General features: G+C 48.1%; 1 protein-coding gene across 5 annotated transcripts in view; it reads left to right on the top strand.

The window, feature by feature from the left end:
• Nucleotides 1-13,740: 13,740 nt before the first annotated feature.
• The window catches only part of SLIT2 (slit guidance ligand 2), a 689,918-nt gene continuing 680,222 nt past the window's right edge, over nucleotides 13,741-23,436 (top strand). For all 5 annotated transcript variants that reach the window (XM_085642360.1, XM_085642359.1, XM_085642358.1 and 2 more), the window contains exons 1-3: nucleotides 13,741-14,148; nucleotides 18,906-18,977; nucleotides 20,854-20,925. In XM_085642360.1, the coding sequence (XP_085498486.1) occupies nucleotides 13,943-14,148; nucleotides 18,906-18,977; nucleotides 20,854-20,925 (350 nt within the window). In that variant the 5' untranslated portion in view covers nucleotides 13,741-13,942. The remainder of the gene's footprint in view (nucleotides 14,149-18,905; nucleotides 18,978-20,853; nucleotides 20,926-23,436) is intronic.

Below are 23,436 nucleotides of genomic sequence, written 5' to 3'. Positions count from 1 at the left end.
AATCAAAGGGGAGGGCTCATCGTTACACGTCAAACGGTTTTGTGTGTGGAGGGTAGAGCCACTCTGATAGGCTCCCGTGTGTCTGATGGAGTTAGAGTCGACGTCCTATTGACGCTCCGGGGTAGAGACGTCAGCCAATTAGTGGTGGTGTATTAGGTTATGTCTCCTGGTAACGGTAACTACGCAACATGAATGTAGTTACGAAAATCACGGATCTGGCTGATTAACAGTGTCAAAAAAATCCGTAATAATACTTATTAACAATGTAAGCCATGGAGTCAAAGGATTTTAGGAAATCTAAAAGCAACAAGAAAAAAACCCCAGCGTTATCTGTGTAAACCCAGTTCACAGGTAACGTGAACAAATATATTTATACGACCATCGCGGGAATCAAGCGTGATTGTCATGTGATACACGTCGGATCTGGTAATGTGAATATACAACAAGATCCAGATATTAACGTGCTCGCCCTCGGCTATATGAATAAATGAACGGGAGGGACAAGTAGAATTCCGTCATCAAAATGAACGGGGTCGGCAGAGGGAAAAAGGACATTCCCCTCAGACAAGTATTAACAGGGGGGGTTTTCGGGTGATACAGGCGCGACAAAACGGCCCAGAAAGTCCCTGTGTTAGGGATAGATAATCAATAATGTTGGACCAGTTCAGGTGTGTAAAGTCCATCTACGATTAATCGTGTGTGAGCTGAAGAGGATTCAAAGATAAGATCAAATGTTCAGTAGGCTAGCCCATGGGATGTCTTCATTCAACCCTACCAGGTGTGAGGAAAGTCTCATAACCCACCTTTGTTCAATGGAGAACAATTTAGCATTGCTAATGGTCTTAAAGGATTGGAGGACAGTCCACTGAAAAGAGTCAGGGGAGTGTTTTTTGTCAAGGAAATGTTTTGTCATTTTCGTGTTATCTCTGTTACACCGAAAATTGCTCCGATGCTCAATAATTCTGGTTTTTATTGGTCTCGTGGTCATCCCTATATAGGGGAGACTACAGGGGCATAGGATCAGATAAATACAATTATGGGTGTTGCAATTGGTGTGTGTTCTGTTTTGCCAAACGAACCCATTAGGAAATTCGATATTTTTCGTGACTTTGGTAAGAGGGCATGCTACACAGGAGCCACAGGGATAATGGCCCGTAACAGGAGGGAGGTTCCATAGGGTGGTCTGTCTGATGTTTTTGGGTAGTTTTGGTCTAGTGTGTATAAGCCTGTCCTTCAGATTGGTAGTTCGTTTGAACGCAAACCGAGGGGTAGTCAATGAAAGAACCCCGGTATTGAGGATGTTCCAATGTTTTCTAATGATGTTTCTCAGATAGGCTCACACGGGAGCCTATCAGAGTGGCTCTACCCTCCACACACGAAACCGTTTGACGTGTAACGATGAGCCCTCCCCTTTGATTGGCTCGTGCTAGCTATGTCTTCTCCCCGCCATCATCCAGGGGTGTCCACCGAGCTGGCGCGGACGGAAGATAGGTTCCGAGTCTCTCCACATGAAGGACGGCTGTGAGTATTGACCATTTCCCCGGGGTGAGCTCTAGAGACTCCTTGTTTGTCTTCTATATGAGGGCTGCTTTAACACACGATCGTTAGGGGGGCTACAGAGACTCGATCCTGTTTCACTTGATCCTCAACTGAGGGCAGCTTGAATACATAATCACTATGATATTCGAGGGTAGCCAAGATAACTGTGTATAACCTGAAAATATCTTTGTATACCGTTATCTCCCTTCGAGATACCACTGATTATCATTTTCTGACTTTACACCATGTAACAGTGCCATCCCGAAATAACGATGTATAAGCCTTGATTGTATATACATGACTTTGTTTAAATACACCCCATGTACGGGTGCTTTTGTGTCCACAGAACACTGTACTATTCAGTGGTATTGTTTAGCGCCGGCTCGCTGGAACTAGACGCCCTGAACTCCAGGGTAAGTTGTTTCTTTCCTCAAGTTTTTACACATTTTGGCATATTTTTAAGATATCGGTTCTGCAACAGCCCTTGCCTGACATAACTAATATGTCAATCTAGTCACTAAGAAGTTTTGTTTAACACTCCTTATCATGCCATTTACCTACACATCACTGATACTGCATGACACTTCTCTGGGTGCAGTTTATGAGGCGATTTGACTTTACAGTGTTTACAGCAAATTTATTTTTATGATTTGTATGATTGTCGCTTTACCTTCTCTTTCACAGGCATTACTAATTTTTAAGTAACCACTTATTAGGGTGCTGTACCAGTGGTAAGTATTAGTTGCTGCCACCACCAATAAGTGTGTGTACTTCTCTGGTCCTGAAGAATTGCGGTCTAGTTGACCTATGCAAGAAACATGTTGACCACTTGAGCGTAACTCAGACACCCTCACTGGAAGATTACGCATGTTTTTGTTTTTAATTAAGAGTGGGACCATTCTTATTAAAACTTGTTACTTAGGATCTCCACTACTTACTTTTAACACACTTAGTCTCACACGCACTTCACTATAGGGCCCTCACTTGCACTCACCAACCGGTAAATAATGGAATAAAGATCTCCACTAAAAGGCGCCTTGAAGGTCGCCGATCGGGGATTGCAGCGCCGCCCCGATTCGGAGCAGACCTGATGATGATACTTGACATCTGGGCCACATGCTGACGATACATGACAGCGAGTCTGCCGGATGTGTGAGGGTCTTTTTCCTTAAGGAGGAATCACCTCCTGACTCGTACAAATCTCATAACCTTTGACAGCCTCTGTAGGAACAGCATACCTTTGCTTTGTAATATGGACAGAGTTTGTGCCGCGCAGGGTTTGGTGGGGAGCCATTAACCCGGGAGCCATTGATAAAGCTAGGCGGAAGGTGAATACGGAGATGTTGCGTTTCTGGAGGGGCTTAGGTTTTGGACATGTTAGCCATAAGGAGATTCGTTTCCAGTCAGTGGAAGCTTTCAGGGATGACGGAGTGCATTTGTCCAGGCTAGGTATGGATTTATACCTTTTAGAGATCAGGGAGGTTTTGTCCAGGTCTTTGAACATGCAGAGACATTCTAAATGAGGACCCGGAGACTGTTAGCAAGCGGGGGGCAGAAAAGTGGGGTAGATTCACTCCGCCCATTTTCTGGGTGGCAGGGGTTTTTGAAAGTTTGCTAGGGTTGGCAGAAGTTTTGTGGTTATTGTTGAAGTTGGGGTTATGGACAGGAAAGGGGTGGGCAGGTTATTTTGGGAGGGAGGGGTGGGGGGGAAGCAGGCCGCAGACCAAGAATTGTGTGTAAAAGGAAACAGGTGCACATTACAATTTTATAAAACCTTGGCCGAAACGCCTTCCAAGACTAAACCTCACTAAATATAACAAACCTAACCCCGCCCCCCGCCCCCTCCCCTAGATTCCTTCGAGCCCGCCCCCGCCCGTACATTACAACATTACAACAATATAAAACATTACATTCCTGTATAACCCCCCCCAACAAATTCAAAATACAAACCATGCGTTAACCAAACTCCCCTGCCTGCCCCTTTACAGCTATCGGCCCCCAAACTGTGTAACCGAACTAAAATTACAAACCTAACCTTTCCCTGTCGATAACCCAACTCAATAACATAACTCCACCAACCTCCGGTAAAACTGTCCAAAATTCACCATAACCCCCGCCACCCAGAAAGAGGGGGGGCGGTGAAACCACCACCCCACCCCTCTTTCTGCCCCCCCAACAACAAGGAGCTTCAAACACCACGAGCCTGATTCTGCACGTTTAAACACCGAGACAAGACCTCCCTAAGTTCCAAAAGATAAAGGTCCATGCCCAACCTTGACAAGTGTACCCCATCTCCACGAAAAAATTCAACCGCCTCAAAACGAATATCTTTGTGCGTCACTCTCCCAAAACCCAAATCTCGACAAAACCTGGAGATCTCCATATTCACCTTCTTCCGAGGCCTGTCGATAGCTCTGGGATTCAAAGCCCCTCTCCACACCCTCCGCGGGACCAATTCCGTCCAGAGAACATGACAACCCGACCATCGCTCCTTCAACAATGCCAGATCCCTTTTCATGGCACGCAGTAAAACCACCCTTTTCACACTGCAAAGATCGTTCTCCCCCAAATGTATTAAAAGAATATCCGGGCATTGTCCCCTCACCATGGCTTTATTCAAACATGGAATAAGCTCCCTCCAAAGCATACCCCCCTTCCCTTTCCAGATCATCCGAAAAAGGCTGTCATTAAAACCCAAACTTCCCCCAAAATAACTTTTGCACGCTTGTACATGTGCCCACTTGACGAAGGAATGCCCCACAATCCACACCGTCAATTCCTTTGCGTGTGGCCCAGCCACCGAACCTGAAAAGAAAAACAAGAATGAGACTCAAACCAAAGAGGTGGACGCAGGCGCCTCTGCTGCATTTTCTCGTACATATTTGTTAAAACAGTCTGATGACCAACGCCCTAAGCGCATTATGTCGCCCTGAGACCAACCCCGGTTATGCGCTTCAGTTGCCGCCCCAATCCTAAAAGAGTGCGTCCCAAACTGGGCCCCGTCCAAACCAATACGCTGTAACCCCTTGCGCAGGACCATACGCAGCTGATAGTCAGTGATGCGCGACCCATTCATATGCCGGAAAACCAAGTCGCCCCCATCACCCCCTGATAGTATCTTCCATTGCCGCGCCAAACGCAGCGGACATGTACAACTGGGGGCTCCTGCCTCTAACCACACCCCCTTACCAATCCCCCTCTGATCTGTTTTTGAACTGGACAACCAAATGTTCACCCCTGTGTCCGTGAAGAACACGTCCTGCCAACAAATGCCCTGCTTTACCTTGGTCCCGTGGAGCTCAGAAACCCGAAAAGCCCCAAAAAACATGAACACCATAAGGGTAGCAAACAACGAAGCCTCAAAATCATCCCTGCAAACTACAGGCAAAACGGTCAACAAACGTGCTAACGTCTGCCAGGAAATAGGTAAACGGGACATCACGGTTCCACCCCGCTCTCTAGCCCAACCCTCAAGCATCCTGCGTCCTATTTCCCCAGCAGACGGGGAATAACCCAAAAAAGCTTACCCATAAAAGAAATCCCTGCTAGCTTCCCAGCAATAGTGACTCTAGACAAACCCTTCTCAATGAGGTCAAGGATAAATTGGACTACATCTTCCGAACTGCGCCACGACTCCTCCCTCCTACAGGCTCCTGAGGACAAAAATTCCATCCACGCCAAAGCATACGCTGCACGAGTGGAAGCAGACAAAGAACCTACCACCAGTTGAAATACCCTACGTTGCCGATAGACCAGAGGTGCTCCGGCATCGGGGTCGGTGTCCTGTCCGCCTCCTTGGCCAGCCCATGGAATCTCCCCCACTGCGAACGAGACAAAGCATCCGCAATGTCATTGTCCACACCTGGCACGTGCAAAGCCCTGAATGAAATATCATAGCGCAAACAGCCCAGCACAAACACCCTCATCAATTTCAAAATCTGCTCATCCCTGGCTGACTGCCTATTGACTATTTGCACCACCGCCATGTTGTCCACACGGACCAGGACCCTCTTATGTTCCAGCTCCTTGCCCCAAATGGTCAAAGCAACCAAAAGTCGAAAAAGCTCCAAAAAGGCAATGCTCCGCCCACCATTCCTCCACTCCTGTGGCCATTTCTCTGCACACCATCTCCCTTGCCAGTAAATGCCAAAACCATCACTGCCCGCTGCATCCGAAAACATTTGCACATCCCACTGCACATCCTCGTCCCTGGCCAGTGGTACTCCATTAAAATGGAAGCAAGAAAAAGGACCACATACGCAGGTCTTCCTTCACGCCTGCCGACAAACGCACGTGATGGTGAGGTAAATGCTGACCCGCCAAAGCCGGGCCCAGGCGCCTACAGAAAGTCCGACCCGCCCTTACCACCCTGCAAGCAAAATTCAAATGGCCTAACAACACCTGGATGTCCTTCACTGTCACCTTCGGCCGGGCCAACATCGTGTCTAGCAAAGACAACATTTTGGATTTCTTATCCTCAGGCAAACGAGCCTGCATTGCAACCAAGTCAAGTTCAATACCCAAAAAGGAGATGACTGTATCAGGCCCCATTGTTTTCTCCGGAGCCAATGGCACCTCCAAATCCTCCATAAGCTCATGAAAAGATTCCAAAGCATGCCGGCACTCCGAAGAGCCCGGGGAGCCCACAAATAAGAAATCATCCAAATAATGGGTGACCAAGCTGTGACCCGTGCGATGCGTGAAAAACCACTGCAAGAAAGTGCTGAACAGTTCAAAAAGGGCACATGACACCGAGCAGCCCATTGGTAGCGCCTTGTCTACATACCATTTACCCTCGAACTGTATACCCAACAAAGGCCAATCGTCCGGATGAACCGGGAGCAGCCTAAAAGCCGACTTGATATCACACTTTGCCATGCCTGCAGCTGCGCCCGCGGTCACGACAAGTGACATGGCGACGTCAACTGAGGAGTATGACACCGAAGCAGCGTCTTCATCGATAAAATCATTGACTGACGACCCTTCAGGCCATGACAAATGTTGAATCAGCCGAAACTGCCCTTCCTCTTTCTTGGGCACCACACCAATAGGGGAAATTATCAAATTATGAACTGGCCACTCTCCAAACGGGCCTGCCATCCTCCCCTCCTGCACTTCTCTACACAATTTCTCACGCACCACCAGTTTGTGCTCTGATGCGGATTTCAAATTATCCGCCCACCTTCTGTGCCGGGGCCCGTGGTACCCCAAATGAAAACCCCACTTGAAACCATCCAAAAGAGTCTGTTTTGCCACCAAGTCCCCATAGCCCTTCAATGCTTCCTCGAGCTGAGCCAATTTAACTGGCGTAGGAGCCCTTTGGCCCAGAACCCTGTGCGCCCCTACCCCCCGTCCACCCTGCGACTGCTGCGCATTGCCAGACATCCCTGCGCCTGCCTGCTGCCCTTGCTGTCCGCCTGATGGCCTAACGCCCCAGCAGTTGACGAGAGGGTGGCGCTTGCCGCACTTGGAACACTCGTGACGGTATTTGCAATACTCCCGAGTACAGAGGCCTTTGTTGAAATCCCAACATGCCCCGACCCCAGTCTGTGATGCGGCTGAGCCTCCCACCCCACCCCGGGTGGGCTTCCCCTGAAAGGGCCGATAAACTAAAGGCAGACCGCTAGCAGTAAAAATAGTCTTACCTCCTGGCGCGGCCCCCATGGTATGTTGCCACAAATCAATATCTAGCTCGCCCCATTTTGCCTCTGAATCCCAAGCCATACGGGCCCTAAATTCTTCGTCATACTGGGCCCAAGCGTAACCATTACCTGTAATCTGGGCCTTCCGTATTACATCCATATACTTGAATATGGCCACGCAGCGCTCAGGAAACTTTTCACAGTATACACTGGCATAAATTAAAAATGCCGCCGTCCAATTTTCAATCGTCAGCGGCACCTTAGGGCGCTTAGCCAATTCGTACTCCTCTTCCTTAGAGCCCTCCTTAGACCTCACCTCCCTGTGTAAGAGCTTCAAAATCTCCACATATTCGCCCTTCCAAATTTGCTCCTTTGTTGCTAACATTAAATGGGCACCTAAAGGCTTAGTCACCCCCATGTAAGGGAGCTTCTTTAACTCTTTGCTCTGTGGCTTGTCCTTACCATCACCTGCCTCTGAATTTGACCCACACTCCACCTTGGCCCCCGGAAACGTTCCCTCCGTCCCCGTGCCAACCCCTGTATCCTTTACATACTTCCCTCTATACAATCTCCCCTCCGACACACCCCCTCCCCCATCCTCCCCAGACCCCACAGACACCATAATAGGTTTGGCCTGTGTTTTAGCGCTCTCACCTGGCTCTAAAGAGGGTGTGCGGACCGACTCCGACCGCCTTGCCGACCTCTCATAAGACTCCCTTGGAGGATGCGCCCTCACCGACGGGCCGTGCTTTCCTTTGGATTTCACCACCACGGACTGTGCAATGGGTGCCACACCCGAAACCTGGAAAAGACTACGAGAAACATGAGAGTGTCCCCCCTCCTCATAGCCCCGTAGTTCCCCTTCCTCGGGGCTGTCTTCCTCATAATCGAGCAAGATTGGCTCCTCCACCAGCAAATTCTCCTCAGCAAATTCCACCACACGGGCCTTACCGGACCCTGAATTAGCACCACCGGCCTCCGCGGCCTTAAAACCACCTTGCGGGGGAGCCGACTGTACTCGCCGGTCCTCCCCCCTACGTCGATTAACATAACAATCCATCTTATTAGAAAACTCCGTCCACCTTGACCTCCGTGACGTTGGGGCCAGCGAGGTCGCGCCGGACCTTCGTGAGCTGGCCGCGACGGGATCCCCCGCCGGTACGGAATGTGCCGCGCAAGGCCTCATCCTCCCTTCTCCTCGGCGATAATGGGCCGCTGTAGGAGAGTAGGGTCTGCTATCCTATGGTCACCCCAAATTTTTGCTTTTTGCTTCACTGGTTTTTTGACATATTGAGGCTGTGGGCCTGCCAATCAGACCCCCAGCCTGCTGTTCTCTCTACTAAATTAAAACTATGCACCCTAGGTGCATAACCAATTGGAAGTGGATCACCCTGTCAGCCCCTGTACCAGTGTACACTAGGTACCCAAGGCATTGGTGTACCCAAGGCCTGCCAGGGGCTGAAGCATGTATTATGCCACCCCAGGCTTGGCCTTACAATTTGACACAACTGGCTGATCACTCAGCTGGGGTAAGTTGGTGTAATCACCTCTTACTTAGGTGTAGTATACCTATACCTAACCTTAAATGGGACACCTGGTAACCTATAAGTCACTCCTATGGCAGGCCTTAACAATCCTGAAGGCAGAGTGCTTGGTTCCATGTGAGATGGTGCTCTGGCATGAGCTGAGCCTGTCTGCAGTGGTCGGAACAACTTCCTTCTACTGTTTCCAGATATCGTCATACCATATACTCTTAAGTGCATTATGAACCTCGCGGTTAAATGCTATCTTTGGTTTGGCTTTATCAAAACATGTTGAGTAAGGTGTCATACGAATTGTAATACTAACCCCTCACCAATTCTGGCGACGGGGTTAGCATTCCACCCTTCTAGAGGGACACAACATGTACAGTACCTGAAACCCGGGTAAAATCAGACATAGCCTCAGCTCCACAAAATGGATGCTGCCACCACAGACACAAGTCTGCCCTCCTGCTGCTGGGAGTCCTTCCAGCTTGGGAGGTGTGGACAAAGGGTTTCCTGCCAGGGGAGGTGCATGCACCACCCCAGACAGGATTTTGTGTATTGGTCAGGTAGGGCTTGAAAGAAACCAGACATGCCTGTGGCTCACAAGGAGCCTCGGTGCATATGCCAGTTCAAACCGGTCCTGGGGCACACCAGTCCCGGGCCTGGGGCGAGCTGGACAAAGGATTGGGGGTGTAACCACCCCCCTTCCTGGTCCCACCCTTAGGGAGGGACCTAGCAGGTAGTCCGGCCCCTAGAATCCGCTTAAAGGTAGGAGCTGTGTCCTAAGACTTCAGACATCCTGGAATCAACTTGAAACTAAGAAGAAGACGGGAACTTCGACATTCTGCTGCACAGAAGACTGAAGGAAATCTCCCCTGTGGTCAGGGAGTGACCACCTTGCTAACGCAAGCACCATCCAGCAAATCAACGTCTGCTTTGCCGCCGCCTCCCGCCGGAGCCCGAGCCCAGAGACTGACAAGACCTGGACCTCCAGACCTCTCACCGCCCGATCCACAGTCCCTGAAAAGAGGAGACCCATGGAGGCAACGAGACACGTGGAGCCAGCCATCTTGGAACGACGACGACAAGCTGCAAGCGCAACAACCGAGGCTCCCTCCAAGTTGTGCTTTGGGATCTGAGAAGCCCAACCCTCGAGCAGCATCTGCACCAAAGGTGAGCCCTCCAGCATCTCCACGATCTGCGTGGGGCCCTTCTGCATTTTGCCACTCGACGCGCCTAACCGGTTGCTGGCCCGCTGGCTAGTGGCCATCTTGGCGACGAACTTCACGAAATACACCACTGGTCTGGTTGTTCCAGACTGGCCCTTGCTCCCCTCCAAAGGAGCAGTCCTTCTGACCTTGCTGGTCAGAACCATCAGCTTATTTCATCTCCTACAACAATTGCTTTTGCCAAGGCTTGTTTGCTTCGATCAAGTCGCCGACACTGCCGACAGCGAGAGCCTGCGTGGGACAGCTCGTGAACCGACTCCTGGACGTCGTCGACCTCCAGGGACCACGTGGCTGCAGAGACAAGCTACACCTTTCTTCCTGTTTGCGCCCGACATTGCCTGGTACCCACCTGGTGCCACGCTGCTCACTGGCTAGTGACTGTGAACACTGTCCCCTCTGCTTACAGGTCTTCAACATCTCCGATCCACCCTTGGATCCACCGCATCTCTCCCGGACCGACCGCCTGCAGCATCTTTGTCCACAGGCTCCAGTGACCCGATAGAAGAAACCCGACGCACTTCAACACCTATGCACCCGCTTCCTGTGGGTGAGGTAAAGCTGGCACTCCGGTGCCCAAGTGTAGAGTAACATCTCTAGTGTCTGTGTTTCCAATCTTAAGGTCATAGTCCATCCGGAAGATCCTCTTTGCAGTAAATTTGTACTTTTTACGCACCCATTGAAACCTATGGGAGCTCGCGTGTGACTATTTGCTCTGCACACGCCACCCGTGGACCTCCTGGTCACTAACTGAAGTTAGCTCCTTGTAGGCCCAGCGATTCTAGAGGCCCTAGGCCTTTTCCCCTTTCTGTTCGTGGTACTTATACCACTATTTTAGTATATGGTTTGAGCGGCCACCAGGGCCTATCCATATAAAGTTCAACTTCTGTGTATTCTACTGTAATCTTGTTTGACGATTTGTGCTCCTGTGCTCATAAAGAGACTAGGGGTTACTTTGAGAAATAAATACATATATATTTTGAATATATATCTGTGTGGTGTCCTTTCATTGGTATAAAAGGGGGTTGCATTTGGTAAAACAGCTGGCTTAACACGCTTCACGAGTTTAGCCTCAAAGACTGCTTAGCCTACGCTACCACTAGTGCAGCTAGTCCGAAAAGGTTGACTTACAACCACACCATAAGGGTTGCTTGGCATGGTACAAGGTGATCACTTTAACTAGTGAGCATCATATACCAGGCCAACTTCTCACAGCCGCACCACGCCCTACCGAGTCTGCTGCTCTGCTACGTGTCCTACCCTGTAAAGAAAAAGTTTGGACTGGTGTGCTGGGACCTTGAAAACTACCTGTCACTCGCGACCCGAGACCACTCAAAAAACCCTCGCCTGACAGACCGCCTCTAGAAAAAGCCGCTCGCCCCGCCCCCATTAGATCCGACGACACCATCTCTTCCTCGTCCCCACTCCACTCCAACATAGCGTGCCCCAAAGCGGACGCCGAAACCTCACCATACCCTTCCCCCAGAGACAGCGACCTGCCCGACCTCGTACTGTCGCGACTGCTCGCCCCATAAACCACCCTCGCCATGTCGCCCCCCACCTTGTCCTGCCCCCGAGCGCCTGACCACCCCGATGCACCTTCCCCACCAAGACCCCGGACACCTTCTGCCCAGGAAGGAAAAATGTCCAGGCCCTCCCCCTCAAGGCCCCCTCCAGCTGAATCCCCTTCTCCTAACAACCAACCTTCTTCACCGACCCCCCCTTCCCCAGCCTTCCCCAAAAACTCCTCGCTCAGTGAATGCCAACCAACCCCTCCCGAAGGCAATGATTTCTCTGAAACCCCTTGCTCCCACTGTACCCTCAAATCCTGTGCCGGACACCACCCTTCCACTTGCGCCCATTCCCCTTCCCCCAGAGAGCTCGCCCCTACAGAGAAAACCGCACCCCCTACGGAAGAACCAGGAGAGAACAACAAGGGGCTACCAGGCTCTGGCTCTCTAAGCACCCGGTGCCTGTCACCCACTATGCGCGCCTCATATGACCTCACTGAACCCACACCACCTGACACCTGCACCCTAGAGGACCCCGCCCCTGCCTCATGACCCCCAGCACCCCTAACGAGACAATTACCGTCTCCCCCCTCACCCCCATCTGACCTAACCGAAGGAAACTCCCCACGCTCCAGGCCCGATACTTGTACCACGTCCGCCGCCCCGTCAGAACTCAGCGCGCGTCCCCCCTCCCCCGCGTTCAATAAATTATGCTCCGGCACAGACGACGCGCGTCTCTTCATGCCGCGCCCGCCTCCGCGCTTAACGCCTATCGCAGGGGAAGATAAGGAACGCGCTGGCACCAAGGCTAAGCCCGCCCCATGCTCCGACGCATTCACCACACCTGCCCCCTCCGCTGCACCCGACCGGCACGGCTGAACATACCGAGCGAGGGCCGCCTTTCGTAAACGCGGGCGGCCCCGTTCACTCACCGGCATTTGTTTATGACGCTTCGGCGACGTACAAGCGGCCACCGCAGCCGCCACTCCAGCCGAGGCCTGTCGCGGAGGGCGCGACGGCCCCGCCACCTCCCCTACCACCAAATCCATCCGGCCCGCCTCGGACAAGAGCCGGAGAGCCTCCAGCACCCGGTAATCCTGGGACGCCATCGCGAAGCAATAACGCCACACTAAAAGTCCTAACAAAAAACACACCACTAGCCTAGCTCCCAGCCACCAGGTCACCAAACCTAAAATGGTGGCCGTGAGCAGGCGCCCAAAGTATTTATAATTGGGCTACATTTGGTAAGAAAAAGGAGCCCAAATTCGAAAATTGGCCGCGCGGAGCCAGCCACGCCCCCCCACACGCCCCCTCCCAAACTGCCCGGGGGTGGGGACTCCCTACGGTCGCCTGCCCCCCCCCCAAGCCCCCCTTACGTTCAGTTAAAGAAGTTTACTGATTTACTGTTGTAGAGAGGCAGGCATAGGATGGCGGTTAATTGAAGTGTATAACTAAAGGGTATAATTTTACTGCAAGGCATTGTATTGTTGGTTATATGGTAATGTCAGGGTGGGGGCTGGTTCAGGGGATCATAGGGGTGGGGTCAGGATCCGGTATTTGGATGTATTAGTGAGGTTTTAAGTTTTGTAAGGCAGTTGCCAGGGATGTTCATTGTATTGTGCACCTGTTTCAATAAAGCGGCCTTTTTCCCACAACAAATTGGTTTTGGCTGGTCTGCTCTCCACCTCACCCCCTCCCCCAGATCCCAAAGGGCTTAGTCGACAAGTGGTTAGTGACTAGCAGCGTGAGTACCTGGGAGATGCAACTGGCATACTCCTAAGTCCCACTAAACTTGCCACACACTGCAGGTTCGGCAGGGGGTTCCTCAAACAGCTGGGGCTCCTACCACTCGAAGGGGATGGCATACCCTGATACCGCCCCTCTTTGAATGTCTGAACAGAGAGGAGGCATGGCAATGTCAAACTGTTCTTCGCGTCGGCACTTTACTTACATTCCGCAGATTTAGCGTGCTTAAAGTAGGTGCAGTACGTACGTCACATGAAGTTAAATCCGCTACGCTTGTTCTTCGTAGACAATGTCATTTATCGCCCGTTGCCACTCCTTCTCACCTCCCATCCCTTCCAACAGCCACACGTGCATGCGACGAGTTTGACGCGCGCGCACCCCTTCATGCCCGTGTTCAGGGGTAGGTAGGGACACACAAAGAATGGGTGGGGCGCGCCTGGAAGGGTGGGATGCGCTCGCTTGCTCTGTGGGGGCGGAGCGGTCCTAACCCTTCTGCTGTCTCTCCATTTCGGGGGAGGAGCTTCCTGTGGGCGGGGCTCCGGAGATGCCCGAGCTGCAGGAGATGCAGAACATGAAGGGGATGCAGAAAAATAGAGCGCACGGGCAACGCGCGGACCCTCCCCCGCAGCCTGCACACGCTAGACTCGCCGGCTGAACTTGCTACTGCTGCCTGTTTGCGGACCCTGGACTGGGATAGCTGCGCAGACTGCGCCCGCTCCCGGAGCCCCGCAGCCCTGCCGCCTTTCGGACCCATGCTGGTGGAGCTGGTGAAGAAGAAGATGTGTGGCTTGGGCTTCTGGAAGCTGTCGCTGTCGGCGGCTCTGGTGCTGGTGATCCTCAGCGAGGTGGCCCCGCAGTCCTGCCCCGCGCAGTGCTCCTGCACCGGCAGCACAGTCGACTGCCACGGGCTGGCCCTGCGCGCCGTCCCTCGCAACATCCCGCGCAACACCGAGCGCCTGTGAGTACCCCAACATTTATACCCAGAGGTTGGCCGTGTCCGTACGGAGTGCGAAGTGGGCACGTGGGAATGGATGTAGGGCATTCTTAAACGAGGGACGCCTAATTCCAGACACAGGGGTGGTGGCAAAGGGGGGGACACGAGTTAAAGACACTACCTGTGAAATCAGACTCTGCCAGCATCCCAAAAGGAACATGTGAGATCGGACAAGGGGTGCTTCTCAATAAGTGCATTTTGAGATGAGACACCGGCTGCCTTTGAGAGAATACACGTGCAATCAGACACATGAGGTGCTCTGAGAGACTGCACAAAATCTCACTCTGGAGAGTACATGCTACACAGGGGAAGCCTCTGAGAGAGTATACGTGAGCGCGGACACGGGGTTGCTTCTGAGAGAGTACACGTAAGATGAGACACAGGGTAGCCTCGGACAGAGTACACGTTAAGATGAGACATCATGTGTTGCCTCTGGGGGAGTACACGTGAGATGAGACACGAGTTAGTCTCCAAAATAAGAACGTGGCATCAGGTGCAGTGACCAGCACAGCCTGCAAAAGAGGGACACGAGGTTTGACGCTGGGGCAGTCAGCAACAGAGACCGGACATGGGTACAACTTTTAGTATAGCGAGCTGTGAGACAGACACTAGGCTAGCCATCAAAGCGCTAGCATATGAGATCAGGCACGAGCCTAGCCCACAGCAGTGATGCACGTGAGCTCAGAGAAAAGGGTAGCCTTCGAGCAAAGGGGCACGTCAGAAAAACAGGCTTCTAAACATGAACAGGTGACATCTGACACGGGGACTGACTAAAGCAAAGAGACTCTAAAATTGAGACGCGTGACCAGTCTGCATAGAAACAGAGAGAAGAGACGACAGACTCTTGAAAGGAAATTAGTTTTAGATACCTGTAGAATAAAAAAAAGAGAGTGCACGTGCGCTTGGGCACGGGAAGAGAATGCAAAAATAGTTACTGGGTCAGATATAGCCATGGATAACTTTCAAATGAGCTTTGTTTGTTAGTTCCATGTTTGCGCAGAGAAATAAGCGGCTTTAATGCGTGCTGAGAGCCACGGGAAAACTCAAGATAGCCTCGAAAACACACGGACACGGCAGCTATGCCACTCGTGGTAAAAAAAAGACCTCATCTGCACAGGAAACATAACCTGAGCAGCGCACACCTGTGGGAATGCAGTCTGTGCCCCGGGCTGCACCGGAGATAAGATTACACAGCGCCTCGCAGACCGACACCCGGCGCGCTCTCTGCAGTCACTTCGTGTGATTCCAGCCAGAGATCCCGGGAGGGCTTCACCCTGCAGGGCTCGGCGTAACAGACCCATGGAAGAAGTTTATCATATCTGGTATCGATTAATACCCGGTGACTGTCTGCCTCCCTGGAGCCAGGGAGCGCGGCTGACCCGCGCTCTTCAGGCCCTTTCCGATGGGGTGGAACATACTGTGGGGCAGTATAATTAAAGGCAGGACAGAATATAGACTTGTAAAGTGCCTGTCCCAACCCATACTTAGGACCGCTGAACTGGCACCGCACCCCTGCCCGCCCTGGTGTCCAGACCCTGCAGGTGTTGGCGAAGTGCAGCTGGGTGCACCGCGCTGTCCGAAGGAGGGCTCACTTGACTGTTGAGGCGGTGATCCTACGGCGGGCGGGGGTGTTATCGTTTTGGGGAGATAGTGCCATGCGACAATCAGAGGGGACCAGATCCCAAGAGGGCGGGGGTGTACATTTTACTGGGATGGGAAACATTCCACCCGATAATGTGATGTGGTGCATGCTGCGGTGGGGCGCCCCTGGGTCCTACTAGTGGGGCGCGCCGGGATCTACGTGTCTGGGGCACCTCCCAGCTAAGATAGAGAAGCAAATGGCACCGCCTGCGCTCACAGCCCTCGCCATTTACACGGACAGCGCGAAAGAGCGGTTTGACAACACGGTCAAGTGTGATTCCTTACAAATATTTCATTTAGCAGTGCTACTGACGTGTGATTCCATAATAAATGGAATTACTTACAATATTTGCATTGTAATTAATGAATGCATTCACTCAATGATGCGATGAATTATTATTTACGTTTTAGTGTCTACTCCTGCATATCTCCTTTTAAAATGTACATGTTTTCCAAGGACACATGAACTGTATCAATAAACACTTCACAGGTAGAGTAATATGTTCTGTACGCGGATTAAAGGCGTGAAAACGCGAGGGAAACGGAGTAGGCAAAGTTGATCCGTTTATTGTGAGTTTTTAACTTTGAATTGTCTTAGAATTAAGCACTTGCAGAGTTAACGAAGGGAAAAAAAGTCTAGTATTTCTATGCGCTGGGGAAGGGGCGAAGGCTTAGATTGTGTTTTTTAGGCATTTGTAGTGAACTGAAATTATAATAAGTTACCAGCAACACGAACCTATTAGTACGCATCCTACATCGCTCCCATACTAACTCAAGCGTTGACAACTTTCGAGAACCGCACAAGTTCCCCGCGTGGCCTCGTTGCGGGGACGAGAAACGCGAAATGGCTGCGGGGCTCCAATCAGCCCGCGTCTTGTAAACAAACAGTAGGCACTTTACAGTTTCCTGCCACATGCGATTGTATAAATCACTCACACCAACGCGCACAATTTTCTCAGCGCCTATAGACACAGGTCGGGATCGCTTGAGTCAACTTGTCCTGTTCTCTGTGCCGCTACTGTAGCTCCGACCCCGAGCGTGGCTTTACTGTGAGAGGGCGCGATCACTCGTGGGTCAGTTATCAAAAATAACACATCAATTAAAGAAACGATCCATGCAATACCGACAGTGCAGGAAGGTCTCCTGACTGTACCCTGAATGCAGCTGAAAGTTTACAGGCACAGCGGGGCAGCAGGGGTCTATCATGAGGGTGCCGCATTTCTCAACCCAAAGTAACGTTAATGTGGGCACGCACAGTCTTTCAAGGGTTGTCACTCGTGTTAACGAGCCCCTAAGTAGGTTTTGACACGGCTGCTAGCCCTCACCTTTTGAATATTCATGAAGACATTGAGAATGCGCTGTGGCACGAGGCTGTCTACATTTTATATACATCTCCCTCTGTGGGAACACTTTGCCAAGCTATTTCTGTGTGTGTGTCTGTGAAAGTATGGCATGCATATAGGCACAGATAGTCTTTTCCCGAAGCCAAAAACCATCGTTTGAATCCACCAAAAAGTTGGTTGACACTCATAAAATAGTTCACTCGTACAATTTTTTGGGAGTAAATCTATTCACAGGGCAGGGAGTGGGCGTTCCATGCGCTGTGGCTTTGTATACACCGACAAACGTACATATCTGTAAGTATTTCCAAACTCTTCCATGGCCCCATGTCTCCTTGGAAATGTCAGAAATGTACTCTTAAGAAGAGCTGGAATTGTTTATTTTTAATGTGGAAAGGAACACATGCAATTTTAGTGAGGTTTCACCACAGGAAAAATGTTTTCCCATGGTGGGAAAAATACAACCAAGCAACTATCCATGGATATATTGCTAATCTGAAAATTGAAATCAGAAAAGTTTACAGAAGTATGGGTGGGCCATTCGTCTGTCACAGGGTTTCAGTCTCACTTCTAGAAGCGTTTGTGAATTCCAAAAAGACGTAAATCCTCACCCTTACGAGGTCATAAACCTGTACTTTTAAATGTTAAGGGCCCTTACACTGCCCAAGAACTCGCCATACTGTCAGTTCCACATTTGACAGACACGATTGCAGATTTGCTGTTCTTGAAATTCACATTCTGTGCTCTCTCCCTGCATACATATTTCGAGGAAATATTCGCCTTTCTGTGACCCTCTTCAAATATCAATTCAGGCCAGTGCCTTGCAAATGGAAAATCAAAGCTTGACTCACATTTAAAATACTAATGGCCCTCAGCCCCAAAGAACTCTGAAACTGGGTACTCCTAGCATATCCAGATGTAGTATTTTGTGCCATAAAATGTATCAGGTGTTTTTTTTTTGACTGCCTTCATATTTAAAATGCGTCTTTAAAAGTCAATAACATTCTTCTTGTTACCAATTGGAACAATTCAGGCAAAGTCCCCAGCGCTCACTGCAGCTTCGAGAAGTGAACTTAATTCCTTTTCAGTTACATAGTTTAATGTGCTCGATGGCTTGTGGAAACACTGCTTCCCCCAACTTGTTTTTTTAACTTTATTTTTTAAGTTCTTATGTATGCACAAGCATAATAAGGAACAGATGTTGAATATAATAATGTACCCCAATACTTTGAATGGAACCTATCATCCAACAGATCGTTTTGAACAGTCCTTAATTTGCTTGTACGTCCTAATCAAGAACATCTGAATTACCGATTTAAAAAATAAAATAAAAAGATGCGCATGCGGTAAGGGAGACAAGGATGCCGAGGGGATAAGGCCGAAGGAGGAGTAGACATTGGACATGAAAATAGTTAAGGTTGCTCCCGTAAGTGAGTTCCATAGAAATCTCCCTCATTGCTTCACATTTAATCAAATAAAAGCTTAAACATTATTTATCAACATTCACTATGTAGCTAACTCAGAGTATGCACTCCAGGTTTGCCAAGTTGACAATTGGAAGTCAAGTTTTGAGGATATGGTAATGTTACCGGTTTACATACCCCACCCTCTCAATCACAATTGCGTAATGAAATGCTTAAACTTTGTCCAACTTTTAATCCCAGAAATATGAGCTTGAGCAAAACCGAAATGGATAGAATGAGTCATTTGAATGCAGATTCCTGCTTTTTTTTCTCCTAGGGATCTCAATGGCAACAACATCACGAGAGTCACCAAGACAGACTTTGCTGGATTGAAACATCTGCGAGTGCTGTAAGTCAGCCATTTTGTTTTCCTGTACGTTGCACTTGTTGATTTGAAGTCTTATATTTTACAATGAAAATAACTGGACGTGCATGCTGTTTGCATGACCTCTGCATTTTTGGCGTACACGTTGCGGACCACAACTCTAAAATATGAACCCACTCTCTGTTTATAGTATCTCTGAGTTCCAAGTGATGGTTGCCTCTTAAAGGTGTAATGTAACAGTGTTGGCAGTTACTATGATTTAATGATACTCCATTGCACAGATACAATATATCACATGGATTGCTTCTGTGTCTGGTCGAAATGACTTACTCTTATAAGCGCACATACAAATTATGTTTTAACTCTTACGGAGCGCTTAGCAGCATTATTGTGGCAACATAGTGCATTTTCAATTTGGGGATCCTTTTGTACAGACCTGGGAATACAATCAGACAGTTAGTTGCCTGTTATTTGTTGCTTGTTGGTTGTGTAAGTTTTGTGGAAAATGTATTCAACAATCAGGTTAAAAGTGATTTGTGTAGGCCATTGTGAAGGGAAAAGTACATGTTTTTTCTTCAAAGATCATTGCAGTTCCTTATATGCATTATTTTATATATTTGCAAAACAAAGTTTAGTGAGAACGCTTATAGCCAGAAACATTGGAGCCCGATTTTGAATTTGGAAGACAGATTGCTCTGTCACAAATGTGACGGCTATCCCGTCCGCCCTATTACAAGTGCATCATATACTGTGGCACTTGTAAATCTGTTACATTTGTTATGGCGTAACCGCCTGCCAAGCTCTAAATCTGGCCCTTTATTTCTTTTAGTCAAAATGTTCTTCATTGAAAAACATTCCTCAGTAACTATAGCAATATGGCTGTTTATTGAAAAGCGTCTACACAACTTTTGTGTACGGTTAAGCGTCATAGCTAACATTTCTGACCAAAGTTGTCTCAAAGTTGTTTTTCCCTTTGAGTTCCGCTACACTGTAGACAGCCATAGTTGTGCGAGAAAGGGCCAAGGAAGAGTACAGCTTTCTCTCGGACTGGAAAATGAAATTAATGTTTTTGAAAAATTAGCTTCTACTTTCGATCTGTCTAGGTTTAGTTATGGAAGAGTCCGTGCTTTGTTTTGGCTGGTTTTTTAATAATTTCATAGTTCTTATAAAACAATGCTATATTAGAGCTTGGTGTGAATTTAGTACACTTATTTCCAGTTTTATAGAACACGTCTTTCTGAGTTATTCGCATTGCATTGCCTACTTTTAAAAGTGAACTTTTCAATGATAAATATAAATTTATCATGTACTTTACTTACTTGGATGGTGTTTTAAATTCTCAATTTCTATCATGAAATTTCCTTGTGTGCTCCACCGCACCATGCACAAAATTGTCTGGAAATCTTTTATTTAATAAAATTACTTAGCCAAACGTGTGATCGCGAAACCTTCTATTACATTTAGACTTTGAGCAAAAAAGTTAGCTCACTAGCTGTCAAGTAATAACAATTGTTCATGGTCAATTATGTCAAACGTGATCAAATCATTGCCTGGCAGTGTCCCACATCAAGGGACCTCAGCTTTATTTTCAAAACAGTCGCCAGTGACCCAGAAACAAGTTCCTGAGCAGATTTGGAAGATTTGCTTCTTTGATTTTTCATGGTGCGGTGACTGGCTTTTTTGTTTTCGCTTCAGCACACGGACCCCAGAGGGGTGTCAGGTGACACAGGCACCAAATGCATTAAATTGGATGTGAAATGTCAGACCAGTGTTCAAATTTACTGAAGAATAGGTGAGGTGGTTGTGAGAGATCAGTTCTTTGTGTTGAGCATTGACAGGTGTTGAGGGCAGCCTGACTGTGGCTCACATTAAAATGCGTCCTGTATGCTCTTTGTTTCAGTCAGCTTATGGAAAACAAGATTACTACTATCGAAAGGGGTGCATTCCAGGACCTGAAGGAGCTGGAAAGACTGTAAGTACATTTCATCCCAAAAGTATGGCAACACTGAGTTGTATAAGAATTTTGCACTATTTTATGCTATTATTTCATTATTTAATTCTAGAAAAATTGGCAATTTACTTCACACATTGAACTTTTTTGTGGACCGAGAGATTGTCAAAACAACAAGCTATTTGGTGAATTGTAATGAGCTGAGCCAATTGTAGAAAGGGAGCGAAAATTGTAGATTTCGTGCAAAACATCCTCTTAATAATATTGGGCAGCTCAAATTGATTTAATCTACCTTTCCCTTTCTCTTTTCTCACTCAGTTGAGATGCCAGTTAGAAATTAAGGCCTAATCTTATCTTGATTTCCCACCTTTGCTTTGAAACGCAAAACCATATCCTGTGTGTGGATTTAAGATGAAAAAAAGATACATTTGTTTCGATTATTCCAAGGGGCACGGTAATATACACACAATTAGGCAAATCTATGTTTCTATATCTCTAGTTGCAAGAGACATATATTTTTCATCACAGCCCTATTTCTTGCTTTTAGAGTCTGTCTAATTTTGCTGTGTTTTTGAGGATTCTCCAGTTAACCCAAAGAGTTTAGGGTATCCATTAACTTAAACTCCTCAGATGTTGGGTTCATACATCTCAAACTATTCATTTTTTCGCAAAAAAATAAGGCATTGTGCAGAAATTTGGGACACCGTGCTCTGCATAGGAGATTTCAGCAGATTTGTGGGTCTAAGTTGTGCAGCATAATAAATGTTCTACTTCGTAATGTTTGTTTATATTTGGGCTTATGCATCTTGCTCTTTTTAATCAAAATATTTAAGAAGTAAGAATTCAACTGAGTTGTGACGTCATAAAAAGGAATAACTGTACTTGTGCTGAATGGAATTTTGAGGAATACGAGAAAAAAGTCAAAATGTACAAAAAGAAAGTCTATTGTAATGTTTCTTACACTTCGAGATGTTTTACAGAAAAAAACTTTCCAAAATTACCTTTCCACCATCAAGGGTTGCTGGTGGAAAGGCAATTTTGGAAAGTTTTTTTGTGTCCTATAAGATGATAAAAATTTGCCATGTCACATGATGTTCCTTAAGAAACACGGTGTTTGATGAGGTCATACCACCACTGCTGGAATAATATGAGATGGGTGAGAGGGAATGCTGTCTGCTTTTAAGTCTCTCTGTTGAGAGCGATAGTATGCTGCCTGCTGCAAAGACTCTCTGTTTTTGTGTAGAATGCTCATGGAAGACATACAAATGTATGTGACATGTGGATGCACAACTGCTGTGATATCGTGAGTGGTTGCATGAGTTTTTATTTAGGATGCACTATGAGAGAAGCTACAAGCTTGGGAGGAGGTGAACTTGCACCATTCATGTTTCTTGCAATATCCTCAAAATGTGACTTATTTGTTACATCCTCGCCGTGTCTCTGAGATGATATGTTTAAGTTGTGGTCATCTTGGTTTTGTTTTCCATTTTGAGGCATTAGTAATAATTGATTCATATGGTATTGTTTAAAACGTTCGTCTTGAAATATTTAACACTGGCATGTTGATAATAGTTAAATAATTTCTATTCACAATGAATACACCCTGCACACAAAAAACAGGTGCATCTTCGGCAAAGAGCTTCCTAAAAAAGACTGACAGCATCCACAGACACAGATCAGGTCATGTTCTCCCAGCTGGTGGATTCTGAGGATCCTTTCTGTCAAAAAGCCCCACATAAGTAAGAACTTTCAAAGAAACAAACTTAACCCAACCAATAAATATACGTTGATTAGTACCAAAGGCATTAGGGTCAACAACCTCTGTCGTCACCACATAAAAGCCTCACGGCCACCTTGTTCTGCCAGGTGGAGAAGCCCAGAACTCTTGTTAATCCTCCCCACAGCTTCCCTGGTCCTACTCCTTATTCCATCGCAATCTCGGTCTCAACAATCCATTCTCCTGACTTAGAAGCACACTAGCATACCCAGAGCATTCCTTTTTATGTGCGGAGGGCCATTAGCGCCAGATTTCGAAACACCTCCGCACAGTGCTCCAACGCTCAGTAGCCCATGATCCCTAGCAGTGCTCGCTGTGGTTGGATTCATCAGCCTTTGAGCGGCACTATGGTCTACACTTGCTTTAGCATGAGATTCAGCAGCCAGTTCAAATGAAATACTATAAAGCCATCAGCGTCTTACTAGAAAACATTCACCTCTCCCGTGTCAGTCTCGAGTAGCTTCCATCCGACGCATTGGCCTCAGTAAACCCATGAACAGTTTACTGCAAATGATAGTGAAGGACATAAACATGTGGGCATTTTTATATGATAATACATTTATTTTGGTTCTTCAATAGTAATTGAACATATAGGGCTGCCAATCTATAGTGTATGAAATAAGCGTGTATTGATTTTAATTTCTCTGGGTACTATTTTATTCTGTTCTGGTAGGACTACTACAGAGGAACTGCTGATTTTCTTGGGCATAGCCAGGCCTTCCTTTTGTTTCAATTACTCGTATTTCACTTTTGTG

Source organism: Triturus cristatus, chromosome 2_2 (assembly GCF_964204655.1).
Source record: "Triturus cristatus chromosome 2_2, aTriCri1.1, whole genome shotgun sequence".
Classification (NCBI taxonomy): Eukaryota; Metazoa; Chordata; class Amphibia; order Caudata; family Salamandridae; genus Triturus; species Triturus cristatus.
Note: the sequence above shows the minus strand (reverse complement) of the source record. Positions and strands in the feature narration are given on the sequence as shown.